This window comes from Microtus ochrogaster, chromosome 10 (assembly GCF_000317375.1).
Source record: "Microtus ochrogaster isolate Prairie Vole_2 chromosome 10, MicOch1.0, whole genome shotgun sequence".
NCBI classification, from domain to species: domain Eukaryota; kingdom Metazoa; phylum Chordata; class Mammalia; order Rodentia; family Cricetidae; genus Microtus; species Microtus ochrogaster.
The window spans coordinates 67482842-67499207 of record NC_022016.1 but is presented as its reverse complement, the minus strand read 5'-3'; the positions used below and the strand labels follow the sequence as shown (position 1 = coordinate 67499207).

At 38.7% G+C, this 16366-nt stretch overlaps 2 protein-coding genes across 4 annotated transcripts in view; one reads left to right on the top strand and one right to left on the bottom strand.

The window, feature by feature from the left end:
- Efcab7 (EF-hand calcium binding domain 7) overlaps positions 1 to 7878 on the bottom strand; it is a 53462-nt gene extending 45584 nt beyond the window's left edge. Inside the window, exons 1-4 of one of the 3 annotated variants that reach the window (XM_026782242.1) lie at positions 7668 to 7768; positions 7093 to 7215; positions 5608 to 5795; positions 349 to 560 (exon numbers count right to left, since the gene is read on the bottom strand). In XM_026782242.1, the coding sequence (XP_026638043.1) occupies positions 349 to 560; positions 5608 to 5794 (399 nt within the window). In that variant the 5' untranslated portion in view covers position 5795; positions 7093 to 7215; positions 7668 to 7768. Of the gene's footprint in view, positions 1 to 348; positions 561 to 5607; positions 5796 to 7092; positions 7216 to 7667 lie in introns of all 3 variants that reach the window. The other 2 variants (XM_005353456.1, XM_013348504.1) reach the window with 2 other exon arrangements.
- Positions 7879 to 7985: 107 nt separating this feature from the next.
- Positions 7986 to 16366, top strand: part of Itgb3bp (integrin subunit beta 3 binding protein) — a 50532-nt gene continuing 42151 nt past the window's right edge. Inside the window, exon 1 of the mRNA XM_005353455.1 lies at positions 7986 to 8151. Within this exon, the coding sequence (XP_005353512.1) occupies positions 8147 to 8151 (5 nt within the window). The 5' untranslated portion in view covers positions 7986 to 8146. The remainder of the gene's footprint in view (positions 8152 to 16366) is intronic.

Here is a 16366-nt window from a genome sequence, read left to right as displayed (position 1 = left end):
AAAAAAAAAAAAAAAAAGAAAGAAAATGAAATGACAGAAAATTATTTCATATCACATTTACACTTATTTTCCTTTTACTAAACACATGAAAATCCTAGATCCTCAGAGTTCTGGGCAGAAAAGAATGACATGGGAGCAGGGAGACTGAAACACAGGCTCAGCTTTATACTTTCTCTTTAATTTATAAAGCACTTTTCATGGAGAAGGATTGCCAATGCTTTATAAATACTCTGTGCCCTTCATTTTACCTGTTGAGAGAATACTTACTTTAATGTGGATTTTGGCAGCCCAAGCTGGACTCCAGTTGCTTTAGAGACACACACAGTATAGAATTCCCACAGTTCTTACCTTCGTTAGATATTTATGAAGGTCAGAGTGTAGAATGGAGCCATCGTCATTCACATCTAATTGTTTAAATGATTTTAGCAATTCTGCTTTTGAAGTAGGTTTTTCCTTGCTTAAAATTATACAAAAATCATCAAAATTCAGTTTGGCAGTTTGAGGAGTCCAGTACTTATTAATAGTCTTTTGAGATGGACTTCTTCCCGCATGTTGAAGAGCTGCTCAATGTAAAAAAGGATCATATATTACTATAACATTTGGAATTGGTATTTCAGCATTTTTCTTTAATCCCTATATATTAGCAAGCAAATTCAATATCTGTCACTATATCACCATTGCTACTGACTATAGAGTTACACCAATGTATGTTTCTCAAGATAGTTACATCCTTGTATACTTCATTATTGAAAACAAAAAATATATACGCCTACCAGCTAAGAGACTTAACATATTAGTGGCAGAACTGATTTTTTCCTTCTTCTATTGGTTTTGTTTTCAACCTACTTAACTGTCATTAACTGCCTTACTTAAGAACTTTATTTTTTAAGGCAGGTTCTCACTCTATAGCCCAGGCCAGCCTGGAACTCATTTTGGCCTTGAACTTGATGTGATCTCCCTGCCTCTGCCTCCAAAGTGTGGGGATTACAAGGATGACACACTGGACCCAGCTGGTTTACCTAAGAACTAGTAGAGAAAACAAGGTTGACTGAATTTTTTTTTTTAAGAAAATAGGGGTAACCACAAAAAGCATAAATGACTATTTTTTCAGGATTGACAGATATTTCAGTGAATGGAAGAACTCATTTATTTGAGAATTTTTATGTCAACAAGGTGTGGCATCTATAATGTTCATCAGAGTTAGGTAGTAAGAGCTCCAGAATATCAACCTTGTTCTAAATGTCAAATATATGTACAAAAGCATCCACTGCAAGGCTAGGGAGATGACTCAGTAGGTGAAGGCACTTGCCACTAAGCCCAAACTTCAGTTCTATCCCCAGGAGCCACACAGCAGAAAGAACTCACTCCTACGAGTTGTTTTCTGACCTCTACATTCTTTGCCATGTACATGCATGCACAAAGAGGCACCACACATGCATATGTGCATGTAAGTGCAATCACATTGTGTACATGCATGCTCATACATACACAAGCATACTTAACTAAATGTAATAAATTTTAAGAAGAGTCCATTTACAGTTATGACCCTGTTAGAAATCAGAGAAAGCTGATAAGCCTTTAGAAAAGCATTGCGCAGACACAATCGTTAAATGGTTTTCATTTCTAACTGTATTTTTATATCTGTAAAAGAGGCAGATCTCAGAAAGGCTGTGTTTGTATACGTCACACACTAAGTACAATGTCTTTAAGCAATTACAGACACCTGTCCATTTGAAAACAGTGATTCGCAAATGGACTTCTACACATTACTTTGTAACTGTCCATCATGAACTAATACACTTATGAACCATCAGAGAAAAAAACATTATATTTCAAAGCTGCATCTGTCTTGAATTGTGCTACCAATTTTTATTATAAAATATTATATTGGAATTTCCAACTATTTTGGATGGGAATGTGTACTATATATGCATCATAAATCAACACTAAATTGCTTATCTGAATTTTCTACAATTTAATGTAATGAAGATTAGTAAATACAAAACAGAGAGAAACATTAGAGAAATAGCCATAAGGAAAGAGAAACTAGATCAACATAATAAATACAAATATTTAAATCAATTATTGGGCACTTGTTGCACATAATCATACAAAGGGTGATTTTGTTCTTGGAGACACAAGCCTTTTTGGGTACAAAGTTGTTCTGTAATATAAATGCAAATTCTACATCTTTTAAAATATTTATATCTTATATATTTATTATTATTGTATGTGTGATTAATATCATTATCAGTATTATCTGTGTGTGTGCCTGCACATGCATGCCAGGACCAACTGTGGAGGTCAGATGACAATTTGCTGTAGTTGGTTCTATCCTTCCACCATGTGGGTTCTGGGGACTGAACTCATTGCAAGCTTGGTGGCAAGCACCTCTACTTATTGAGCCACCTCGTTGGCCTATGTAAAGTCTACATGTTAAGTGTACTATTGCTACTTGTGGCCATGACTTACATTTGAAAGACTAAGAGACATTTTCCCATCCTTCAGTTTGTTTCAATGCACTGTACTTAGATAACTCAAACAGACACAGGAAGGAGAACAAGATAATCTTAGAGATGACCTACACAGCCAACAGAATCAATCAAATTATTTATTTATTTATTTATTGGTTGTTTGTTTGTTTGTTTATTGAGTCCAGGGTCTCTCTATATAGCTCTGGCTGTCCTGGAACTTGCTCTGTAGACCTGGTTGACCTCAGACTCACAGAGATCTACCTACCTCTGCCTCCTGAGTGCTGGAATTAAAGGTGTGCACCACCACTGTTCAGACAGAATTTATTTTTAACACTTATTTATTGTGTGTGTGTGTGTGTGTGTGTGTGTGTGTGTGTGTACACACACACGCGCAGGTACACAATGTATGTGGAGGGCAGAAGCTGATTTAAAGAGTTCATTTTTTTCTTCCACCTAGTGGGTGCCAGGGATTAAACTCCCGTTGTTAAATTTGGCAGTAGATATCTTTAACCACTGAACCGACTCAAGGTTTTCATTATAGTAACTGCCATGTTCTATCTGCTTATAAGACCTTTATGGAAATGTACAGCATTGAATATAGATACAGACAAAACCCTTGATTACCATGCTTCCCTAAGTATTTGCCTAATATGTAACAAACAATTCCATAATTCATTAGAGAAATAGCATAGGCATTCAACTCCACTGACCAGAATGGGAGGATAAAGTGGAACCTAATGAGCTTATAATTTGAAGGTTAAAAATCTATTTGGGGAAGGAAATTCTTTTGATAAATATTTAGAAAATCCATTTTACCAACTCTTAGACATAGCAGCTTGGCAAACACTTGTCACTACCATCAATAACAAAAGAAAATTTCAATTTTCCCCCCATTTTGGAGAGTCTCTACTATGGCCCAGGCTGGCCTCAAACTTAAGATAATCCTCCTGCCTCAGCTTTCTGAGTGCTGGGATGGTAAGCTTGTGCCTTCATGCCTGACTACTCTATTTGCCAAAGATCTTACGGGTATGTCTTCTTTTTTTTTTAAGTGCTGAGGCTTGAACTCCAGGCCTGTACAAAGGTTCTAGCAATAAGCTATATCACCACTTCTTTTAAAATACTGATTTAAAAAGAATAACTGTCTCAAAATAAAATTAATTATGCCAAAATATGTCCTTCGGAGGAAAGGTCTCTCCTCTGAGAAGTCTCCCTAGGTGCAGATACTGCAAGGCTGACGTCTATCTACTGATCCGCTTACGGTGTACTTAGCCTGGCCATGTATCTGTAGTGGCGCTGGTCCTGCTGAGTCTGACTCGGAGTGGAAATGTCAGAGCATATGTTACATGCTAAGAGCAGAAGCATGTAAGAAAAGAGTAGTAAGAAACATGCCACTGATGCACATATTCCTTTGTAAGAACTATCTTTAACTTAACAGTGCTACAAAGAATATTAATATTCCTTAAACCAAAACCAAAATCATGTGTGACAATAGAAATGCAAAACCAGATTTGTTTTCTGCCCAGATAATTTCACAGAGCTGACAGTAACTTATTAATACATGTGAACTGATTAACAACAAGAACTGTACCAGAGGAAGGTATGTTAAACTTTTCAAGTTAACAAGTTCAATGTCTCCTTTCTTCCTTTCTTTCTCTCCTTCATTCCTTTCTTTTTTTCCCTGAGACAAAGCTTCTCTGTGGAACAGTCCTGGCTGCCCTGGAACACTCTCTGCAGACCAGGCTTTGATCTCACAGAAATCCACCTGCCTCTAACTCCCGAGTGCTGAAATTAAAGGCATGCACGACCATGCACAGCCACTATTTCTATTTTCTTTTTATTTTTAATAATTTATTTAATGTGCTTTATTCTATGTGCGTTGGTGTGAAGGTGTCAGATCTTCTGGAACTGGAGTTACAGACAGTTGTTAGCTGCCATGTGGATGCTGGGAATTGAACCCGGGTCCTTTGGAAGAGCAGGCAGTGCTCCTAACCCCTAAACAATCTCTCCAGCCCCCCACTGTTTCTATTTTCAAAAGAAAAAAAACTCAGATTTTACCAACAGTGGCAAAGTGGAGTTTTAATTAACTGAGTTTCTGCCTATACTATTTAATATATGCCAATTAAGCACAAGTTTTTAAAATTCAAGATGAAAGTTTACTAATTTTAAAATTATGTAAGTCAAAGTAAAGCTACAGATAATTTTTTAAAATTGCTGTCATCGTGTGCATTTGTTCTTAAACTATTTAATTAATGTCTTCTAATAGAGAGCAAATATATTTTAATCTTGTCAATTTTCACCATTCCTCCAAATGAACTTTCTTAGAAAGAGATCATATGTATAAAAACCCAAGACATTTCACAGAAACACAGCAGAATTTTGGTTTAAGGAAATCACTTCTAAAGATGGCAAAGAAACCCAGTTTCTCTGTTCTCAATATTAGCCTTGATGAAACTGACACAAGCCATCGGCATTACCTGATACTGTCATTTACCCATCTCCAGGGACTGAAGACTACCAGCATCAAGCCCTCCAGGGACTGAAGACTACCAGCAGCAAGCCCTCCAGGGACTGAAGACTACCAGCATCAAGCCCTCCGGGTTATTGACAGCCTGATAAATATCACCTTCAGCGATGTGGAGGACTTCTCAGCCAGAAGAATTTTAAAATATGATAATGGGTAGAATAAGAAGCAAAACCTCCCAACCCCCAATTCTCTTCTAAATTTTCATTTATCTATATTTTTCTTTTACAGTCATTTGACCCCAGTCTTGCAATTTTTTTTTATCTTTTTCTTAATGCAAGTCAAAATTCAGACTAGTGAGTCAGACGGCAAAAGGGTTTTAATTCTATTATTATAAATCTAAAGCATCACCAGGACAACTGAAAAACGGCAACAGTAACAACTCTTAAGCTCGTAGTAACTGATAGAAGCTCTGAATACACAATCTCCCCCTCCATATATATGTGTATATGTGTATAATCTGGAAGCCCCTAGAATATGTAACCATAGAAACAGTTATGCTTCTTACAGTCCTGTTGCTTGTTTCACTGTGAAACTGGAGTGACTCGATGACATAATTCTAATTCAGACTTTTCAGTCTAATAACTTTCAACAAATCAGGTAAAAATTTACCTAGGTAAAGTTGATCCTTAGAAATAATGTTTTCCAGGCTGCTTTTGAAGATAGTTAAGTAGGCGGTTCTACAGTTCATATAAAATGCCTCCTGCTCAGTTAGTGGAAATTTCTTTGTTCGGGGACTCCCCGAGAACATTGGTTTCTGAGTACCCAAAGCTGCATCACTTCCAGGATTGCCGGCCATTCTATTAGAAAACAATTAAAATTTTACTTTAGTCTAGGTAAATCACCTAAAACACAAATGTAGCACCATGAGGTGGAGCACTGGGCTATTAAAGATTTTACACATAGAATAAAAAAGGCAAATATTATAACCTCTATATGAACTCATCAGTACATGTTAAGTAAAATCTTTAACAATTGAGTTCTAATTATATATATACACAGACGTATATAATTCCTTAAATATAAAATATCCCAAAGAACAAAGTTGTAGTATAATATAAAAGAAATCAGAACAAAGAAAATGTGTATACACCTATCATCTCAAAACAAGAGGTCATGGGAGACTTCAAAAGGTTGGTAAGAAAACGAAAAAAAAAAGATTGGTAAGATTCCATCTGTTTACGAACAGGAAGCCTACAGAATACTACAGGACACAGTCATGCTAAAGAAACTATAGAGGGGTGAGATTCCCTAAGAGCGAGCTGTTTTATGTAAATCAGCTGCAGGTGATACCCACCCTCCAAAGCAGGATTAACTAACTCGTCTCATTAACATTTCCATAACACAGCATGTGTCAAATCACTGTCTAGCTGAAGTCTCATTTATTACCATTGGGCTTTACTGAGTTCCTTCATTAGCAGTAATATTTGGGGTCTGTACAGAGCCTCTGTTCATAAGACATTAATACACACTCGTACATCTCATTTCATCCTTTTTACTACACTGACCAGGTACTTTTTGTCCATTTTACAGAAGATGAGATCGAGGGACAGGGATGTCACCCAGTTAGCAGGAAGCTGTGAAAATTCAGTGGTCTCTTCCGTTTAACGAGGATGAAGGTTTATTGAACAAAGGCTACTATGAGGTGCTAAATTGTGCTGGTGGTCTAATGGCTTGCCAACATTACTTTAGCCTGCGTTGACTTCTAAAAATACATTTCAATCTAATAAATTGAATAGTTCACGTTGAACAATAAGATGGCACAGGTAGCGTCCCCTTCAGGACTCATTGGATTCTTACTCAGGGGGCCTAAATCACTGGCACCTTCGTGAATTATGTAGGTCTTTTACACTTGGGAAAGAAAGATAATAATCGCTTATCATGGATGAAGTACCCTATTTATAATACACAGACCGCCTGCCTGACACTTTCATATTACACCAGATTTAGAAGGACCCCATAGGGATGCGGTGTCACAGTCTGATTACTGCAAATTGGTACCGCCATAATTAAACATCAGTTTTAAACACATATGCGTGCACGCCATCTCACAAATGTGAAAGAAAACTGTTCCAATAAGGAAGAACGAGCACTCACTTTACAGCCAGCAATTTAAAAACATATTTTTAAGGATCTTCTTCAAACGCTCTTTCCAAATAGGGTTATTCTCACATGGAACTCCCAGGGCAGAAATGTTCCAGAATTCTATTCTTTCCCTTCCTGTGAAGAGAGTCTAAACTGAAGCTTAAATATATGTATAATTGCACCCCTAGGGCTCGGAAACCCCCTTTTATTTAAAACTCTAGACCAAGACTGAGACAGGGGCCTGGAGACTACATTGTAGCAAACGGCTCCATAAATAACCAGACACACAATAAGCAGGAAAAATAAACTGTTAACAAGCGCCCAAGGCGTCTAAAGGGCCGAGTGAGAACAGAGAGCCATCCAGTCACCGGGGCTTCACCATGTAATAGCCACAGCTAATCGGAGACAAGCTCTCTCCGTTTTATATTCCGCAGGCCACAATGCTGCTGGATCCCTGTGTTTCAGGAGCAGGCACGGGCCGTTAGGACACAAAAGTAAACGTAGCTGGTGGGAGAGGCAGCCACACAGTGAGGGGCAGAGCGAGCGAGAGAGTGAGCGAGAGAGCGAGAGGAGGTGCCGGTGGCTACCTAATTTCAGCTCACAAACCAAGAAGAGCAGCCAATTTTCTTCAGTAGTTCTGCGAATCTCTCAGCGCAGCCGGACAGACCTCCGCCTTTTTTAGATTACCATAGCAACTGCTCCTCTCCGCCACCGGAAGTAGGAGGCAGAGCACCTCCCAAACAGTCCGACCAGAGATCTATAGACCTCTGACTCGGAGAGTACAGTCACGGCCCTGTCTCTGGTCTGTCGCGAGGCTGCTTTGTCTAGAATAGTGAGAGAGGGTCGGCAGCGGCTAGATGGGGCGCTGGCCCTGGCTCCCCCCGCACACCCCTTTCTTCACACACACACACACACACTCGGGCTCTTTAGCGTGTGGAGGCTGTTTCCAGCGGAGCGCGGTTTGTGTGACACCGCATCCAGTGTCTACTGCGCTAGATTTTTATGCTTCCGCGTTTGAGGGCGCTCAGTTCTATCCAGCAACGGTGGCACTTCCTAAAGTTCCGAAATGCCGTAGGTATCTCTTCCCTGGATGTTGCTGTTCTGAGGGGCTCTCTGTGAGCAAAGGGAGTATACTATGTGGCCCCATACGTTGTCTTTTCTGTTTCTATGAACTTGTCTGTTGACAGTGTCAGGATGCTTGGTACTCTCAATCCACCTTTACTCTTGCAACCCCACTTTAATTGTCAAAACCTCCCAACAGTGTAAAAGCTGTGGGCTAAATCTGAGTAACGTCTAACTGGAAACAACTTAGATAGGGTTAACATACTGAGAATGAAACAAAGAAAAACTTTTTTTTTTATTTCCTAAAAGAGTAATCGGGGAAATGGCCTGAATGACTCTAAAACAAGTGAAAAAGAACAAATAACCAATGACAGTAGAATGGATGGGATCTTTAAAATACAGTGAATGAAGGAACCACTTTGTGGAGGACAGCACACAGCCTTTAGAGTTTAAGAGCAAGCACAAATAATCGTGTATGTTAAGATTATAATGGGAAGCCGGGCGGTGGTAGCGCACACCTTTAATCCCAGCACTCGGGAGGCAGAGGCAGAGGCAGACGGATCTCTGTGAGTTCGAGGCCAGCCTGGTCTGCAAGACCTAGTTCCAGGACAGGAACCAAAAAGCTACGGAGAAACCCTGTCTCGAAAAATTAAAAAAAAAAAAAAAAGATTATAATGGGAAAAAGCAGGGCATAGCATAAAATTCATTTTAATGGTTGCCACATGGGGGTAGCCTGAGGGCTAGCGAAGGAGCAGTCAGGTGTATAAAGTCATATTGGTGATATTGTTGCTTGGGGGATGAATCTTTGGTGGTTTGCTTTTATAATTTGAACATCGTATTTGTGTATGTGTGTGCCCGCGCTCATCGTAACCATTTGTTTGTTGTTTTAAGATTTAGTTTTACCATATTACATTCTTGGTAAGTCTAGTTTCTCTACCATCGGTTAGATCCTTTGAGAAACAGGTGAATCAACTAATTGCTGCTCCGAATTTCTTTAAACTAATCTCCCCAACCCAATGTACTCTTGCTTTTCTCTGTACACACTAATGCCAGAGGCAATATAATTTACCTAGGTTGCAGCCTTGACTCTTTGATGTGGAAAAAATCACTTGTATTCAAACATACCAGAATTTGAATCCTCATGAATAAAATAATTGATCAGTAAACATTAAGTGCATGGTAAAGTTGCTGTTTAAAAAGAAATTATAAGGTGGATGTGGTGGCGGTACCTGTAACCACAGTGCTTGGGGGCTAGAGGTAGGAGGATCAAGATCAGGAGTTTAAGGCCAACATAAGGCTCAGACTTCAAAGTGGGTAGGGGGACAGCAGCAGCTGCTTTAGACTATATCTAGAAATTTCACATCATATCTATGTTTACATATTGCTAGCGATAGATGTAATAGCTTTTACTATTACATTCTCTTCCCCATCCCCACATCTTCCATCTTTTCATTTGCAAGTTTCCTAGAAACATCTGCTTGACTTTTCTAATTAACGTGTGTTACCATGCTGCTTCAGCCAGTCACTCAATTAACTCAAAGTCATAGAATTAACTTAATAGTGTCCCAAAGTTAGGAAATTAGAATAGCATTAGTGTTGGAATTTCTAACTGTGGCAGTGTTCTTAGAGTGGGTTAATTCTGCTGATATTTTTACAAAGTCAAAGTTTTCTGAAAAGAAATTAAAATGTCCTATTTGACTTGGAAGCCTAACTATTTTATTACACTTGTTTGGGCTTTGGGTCAGACTGGTGCTAATGCCAAATGAAATTATTTTTTATTGTGAGGACTTATTATAAATCAATAATTTCTTTATTAATATTTATTTATTATGTATACAATATTCTGTCTGTGTGTATGTCTCAGGCCAGAAGAGGGCACCAGATCTCATTACAGATGGTTGTGAGCCACCGTGTGGTTGCTGGGAATTGAACTCAGGACCTTTGGAAGAGCAGGCAATGCTCTTAACCTCTGAGCCATCTCTCCAGCCCCTATATTAGCTTAAATTTTTTTTTTTTTGGTTTTTCGAGACAGGGTTTCTCTGTGGTTTTGGAGCCTGTCCTGAGCTCTTGTAGACCAGGCTGGTCTTGAACTCACAGAGATCCACCTGCCTCTGCCTCCCAAGTGCTGGGATTAAAGGCGTGCGCCACCACCGCCTGGCTTTAGCTTAAATTTTTAAAGCTAATCTTAAATGATTAAAATTGAGTGCCAGACTAATAGTTAACCATTTAATAAGCATTGTTTGACCCACAGGAGATATTCAGAGTTGTATAATTTCTTTTATTTAAAGGAATCTTGCATTTTTAAGGTTGGTAAATTGTTAGTACTTGCTCTATTTAAAATATTAATTTTAAATAAATGTTTATAAAATTCAGAAAGTTATAATAAAGTATAATGTGCCCTTTTATAATGATGTGAGGCATTCTCCTAATATATAAATTAAAATCTCTGAACATTCCTAACATTCCAAAACTAGGTCCTACATAAATCACATTTTTGTCTCACGGCCTTCCCAGCCACATGCTGCCTGACCTCAGCAGCCCCCTGGAACTGCAGAGGAAGTATCCACACCCCCTTTACTCTGGTATCCTTCATGCCTCTAAAGCCAGTACCACACTGGTTGGCACTGCCAAGGTTGGCTCCAGCTCTGGTTGGACACACCTTCAGTTAACCAAATTAGTAGCAATATTCAGTTGCTTTCAAAGAGCAGAAAAACTCGTAGGCTATCTTACACATTGGAAGCTTAGCTGACTGGGGTCTTGTTCCGAGGTCTCCCTTCTTTGTCCCAGGGCAGAGCAAGATTCTCCTTAAGGGCACTTATCTCCTCAATAATTGCAGCACAACACAAGCCTTGACTGCAGTATTATGTTTTCTGGTGCTTTTTTTGTTTAAACTGTGCACATTTTATTTCTTTCTGCCCCACTTGCTCTTTTTTACTGTAGACTTGTACAAGAGTCATTAATAACAATCCATATCAAAGATTCAATATTATGCTCTCTTGAAATTACATCTATCAAAGAAATTGTTGCATGTGGTGTTTTGAAAGAAAGTGGCCCCCAAAGGGAGTGGCACTATTAGGAGGTTTGCTTTGTTGGAGGAAGTATGTCACTATAGAGGCTGACTTTGAGATCTCATATATGCCCAAGATTCTTCCCAGTGACTCAGACCACTTCCTGTTGCCTGCAAGCCAAAATGTAGAACACTCAGCTACCTTTCCACTACCATGTCTGTCTGCATGCCCCCATATTCTACCATGATGATAATGGACTGAACCTCTGAACTGTAAGTGAGCCACCATAATTAAATGTTTTCCTTTGTAAGAGTTACGGTGGTCATGGTGTCTCTTCATAGCAATAGGAACCCTGACTAAGATAGTCTATTACTTTTTCATTTAGCCTCCATCAGATTCTCAGGCCTGTAAATGGAGGCTTTTCATCCTGCCCAGTGCCACATCCACTTTTAAAATAACCACTTAAAAGCTTAATATTACTTATAAATGCTTGGCCAATGGCTCAGGCTTATTACTAGCTAGCTCTTACATTTAACTTAACCCATTTCTGTTAATCTATGTATTGCCATGTGACCTCATTTTCTACATGTCTTGCTTCCTCAGCAGCTGGCTGACTGGCTGGCGTCTCCTAGCCTTCACCCTTCTTCACCTGTGTCTCTGCTTGAATTTCCTATCTGGCTCTATTCTACCTTGCCATAGGCCAAAGTAGCTTTATTGATCAACCAATGAGAACAACACATATTCACAGCATACAGGATCCCACAGCTCAAGACAGTGACAGAAGACAGCCAGATTTCTTTGCCAGAATGTCACAATGGCCCCTAGCACAGTTGCTAATGTTGCCTACCTCTGAAACCTCTTGAGCTGGGCCTTTGCCATCTGCATTACTCTCAGTACTGCTATCTTCCAGGATCCTATTAGAACAGCTTGCTAAACTCTGCTTACAGAATTCAACCATTTTTTTTCTAGTCCAAAGCTGTAGGTCTTCCACATTGCTCCAAATAATAATAATAGCAATGGACATATTTGTCAAAGCAACAGAGTGTACTCTCAGTTCCAACGTCTGTTAGTTACTTTTATATTGCTGTGATAAAACACGACTAAAAACAACTTATAGAAGAAAGGGTTTATTTTTGGCTTATGGGCCTAGAGGCATAGTAGTCATGGTGTTATGATGAAGCAGGGGATCCTATTTAAGGATACTATCATGTATTGAACTAAATAAAACCATGGACCATTCGTAAAGAATGTTAAACAATCTTTACCTGCTGAAAACATTGCACACCAAGTATATTTGTCCATATGAAATCGCAACAGCATTAATTCTAGTAGCAACTGTGGTTAGCAGAACAAAACAGCTTCAGGAAGGAAACATCCATTGTGGCTCACAGTTTTAACTGAATCAGTCCATCGTGGCACTAAGGTATAGTGGAGCGATAACTCACATCATGGTGAGCAGGAATCAAAGAGAAAACACCTGTGTATGCAGCTTTCCTTTGTCCTTTTCATCCCATCTGGGCCCCCACTCTAAGAAGTGGTGCCTCCCACGTTCAAGGTGAGTTCTAAGAATGCCTTCATTGTAACCCAGGGCCATGCATTACTGATTGCCCAGACACATCTCAGTCCAGTCAGGCTGGCAGTTAAGCAAATCTAAATCTAGTACAATTAAAAATGAGGTATAATAGTCAAGCTATGGGAGTAGGTGGAAATTCAAGAAGATGGAAAATGAGCAGTCAGCTGCAGTTATGAGATCACACTTACGTGAGAATACATCTATACCATTGTGTAACCGTTACTGCGCTCTATCTCTAGACCATCTTCATCTTGTGAAACTAAAACTGCGTTCTAATTAGACAATTACCCACTCCTTCTGCCTCCAGCCCACAAACCTCAGCATTTGATTATCATGTCCCTGAATTTGACTACTATCATATGAATAAACATTTCACAGTTTTGTAACTGTCTTATTTTACTTAAGGTAATGTCTTCAGGGATCGTCTATATTGTAATAAGTGTCAAAGTTCTTTTTTGTTGTTTTTTACTTTTATTAACATTTTAATAAAAATATAATATACCACTTCCCCCCAACTTTTCCTATTCCCCCTTCACTCCCTTTCAAATTGGTAGCCTGTTTTTCTTTGGTCATTATTGGTACTTACTCATACATATAAATACAACTGCTCAGTCTGTCTAATGTAGTTTACTACAGGCAGCTAGTGACCAGTGAAGGAGAATTAGCCTCCCCCAAAGATGCACTCCATAATTTGTTATCCAAAACAAAGTAGTCAGGCCTGAAATCACATTTCACTTTTAAAGCTGATATCGACATATGTATATATCACGTTTTGTATTTTAATTCATCTATCACCAGCTACTTCTGCCATGAGCATTGTTTTATGCATGCCCATTCATGTCCTGGCTTTCCATTCATTTTGGAGTTGGAGTCCCTGAATCATGGTAATTCTGTCTTTACTGTTTTGAGAAACTGTATTGTTTCAATAGTGCTCTGTTGGTTTACGTTCTCATCATCAGTGTGCCTGGGTTCTTGCTTCCCTGCATCCTTGCCATATTGCTTATTTTGTATTTTGTTTGTTTTCCTATAATGCCATTGTACTAGTAGCATTTAGTAGCATGTAGAGCCTCGGGGTTCTGATGTGGATCCCCTGGTAACTACTGACCATCTTTTCACGTGCTTGTTGGCCATTTTTGTATCTTTGGAGAAATATGTGTTCAAATCCTTTGTCCATTTTTTCTAATCTTCCTTGCTTTCTTTTGCAACAATGTCTTGCTATGTAGCCCATCCTGGCCTTAAATTCTGCATCCTTCTGCCACAGCCTCCCGAATGTTGCAGTTATAGGCATGTAGCATCTGATTTGTTTGCATGGGGGTTTTGTTGTTGTTGTTGTTGTTGTTTGGTTTATTTACTTTTAAAAAGATAATAGCCTTAAGAACCAGTTACAACTTTAGAACGTCCAGAAAGATCCCTGTGTCTAGTCAAGTTTTACCTGTTCTTCCTTAAGTGTCATCTGTTTCTGCCCTGTTCTTATTGACTCAAGAGTAATTCATTTAGCATCATTTCATCCTCTTATATCAATTGTTCATGGGTGAAGGAATACCTGTGTAACTGATAACAGTGTGTCCAATTATGATTGAAAGATAAGGATAAATTATCATAAATTCTAGTAAGTTTGCTCTTTAAATGATCTGTAATTTTTCTCTCAATTCAAGACCTATGTGATTAGTTTTGAACGCATTAATAATAAACTTTGAAACACAATAATGCATCAGTGTTGCCTTAAGGAAAGAAATCCAAGCACATCTCCTTCATGTCATCTGATCAATAACAAACCCGATTTGAGTTCTGCACTTCACCATCCAGTGTCTTCTGTCCTCCTTGTCTATGAGTCTGAATCTGTGCCTGCCTGAAGACTGTCTTATGACTCTGTGTCTGTTCCTAATAGAGGTCTTTGTTTTGTATTTGTTGAGCAGAACAAAAAGTATCATATGAGGAAGAAATAAGGGATATGTCAGAGAAGTCATTAACAGTTTTTATAAGGTATTTAAGTCACTGACTTCTACTGACCCCAACTGACCCAGATAAGAAACAGCATTACAAACATCATTGTTTATTTTGCAACATTTGTGGTGGATATTCATTCCTAAGACTGCTTTTAGCCTATGTGCTGTTTTCAGCAAATGATTATAGGAACAAACATGCATTACTCTGGGGCAGGGGCATGGAAGAGTACATAATTTAAGATTCTAATTATACATTAGCTTTGTTGTAAAAGTTGATTATATGGGAAATGTAAGGCATTTGCAAGCTGAACAGACAGGCTGAGTACACAATAGGATAGCGGTCCTCAAGATGTAATTCTAATTCTGTCTTTGGCTATGAGGTCCAGAAAAAATTCCAGTGTCTTAGTCCCCCCCCCCATAATGCCTTACCATAGATCTGAGATTCCCTCTCTGAGAACATGTAACATTGAGCAAGTTGCACAACCTTCTCTATAGGCTGAACTAAGTCATTTCTCAGATGTTTTCTCCTGTTGCCGATTAAATCTTCTTACTTATTACCAATTTACTCGCTACTCTTATCACCTTCAGTAAATCCCATCTTTAGGTTCTAAACAAGCATAAATAGATTGCAGCCTATTTTAACTCACTTTCTTGAAAGTTTAACATTTCCTTGGCTTTATAGATCTACTTTTTATGTAATCTGAACCCAGAATTACTTTTTTAAGAATTAGCCAATGATAATGTAGCAATAATATTTTGAGCTGTATCAGGGCAAGCTTTGTGTTCTTATAGAAGCTAATGTCATAGCATTTAAAAACAATGAAAAATGCTCTAGCAATTTTCTAAGATCTATATTTTTAGGAGAGGTTCTATAAAACAGAATATAACACAATCTTTTACAAAATGCTCTAATTTTCTAATACTTGAAGTAATTTCTGTCTCAGAGGTCAAGAAGTACTTTTAATACTGCGTTGGAAAGCCAGTTTTAATTTATATTGACCTTTTTCTCCTTTGAGCATTCAGTCTGCAATCAATAAAATGTTGATGACTGCTCTTTAGAAGGCAGCTGTACAGATAAAGTATTATAAATATTCAACTTTCCCTTCTAAACATTGCCACCAACAGCTGGGCATCCCATTTAGCAGAACAGATTTTATGAACAGAGCCTGGCACGTTCCTGAATCAGTGTAGTGAAGGAAACAAAGAATAGTTTCTTATGGATTGGGGACTTGTAAAGACATGCAGCATCTGTTCCCCAGATGAGTCGTAGTCTGCTCGCCCTGAATCATGTCCGATGCTAGGATAATGTGCAAAACCTTACCATACAAATACCTGCACTACTTAGCACTCGGTTCCTGCAAATGGCAGATTTTTTTCCACTGTCTCTGTACCGACGTGAATAAATGCAGGCAAATATTAAAGAATATATACAAATTTAATGATTAAATGAAACTTACAGAACCTAGGTTCCCGTGTAGCCCAGGAGGGTAGGAAAGAAAAAGGGAAGGGCGCAGCCTCCCTGCACTTGATTTAACAGTCCACAATCGCCCGAGGCAAAAACCCGCCCCCTAAAGGGGGCTGGCTTAACCCTACATCTCCCCCTTTTGTCTAAATAAGCCAGAACTAAACCAAATACAACTATAAACAATAGCAACAAATGATAATTATAACAAACAATATTGAGAACAAAAGTTTTG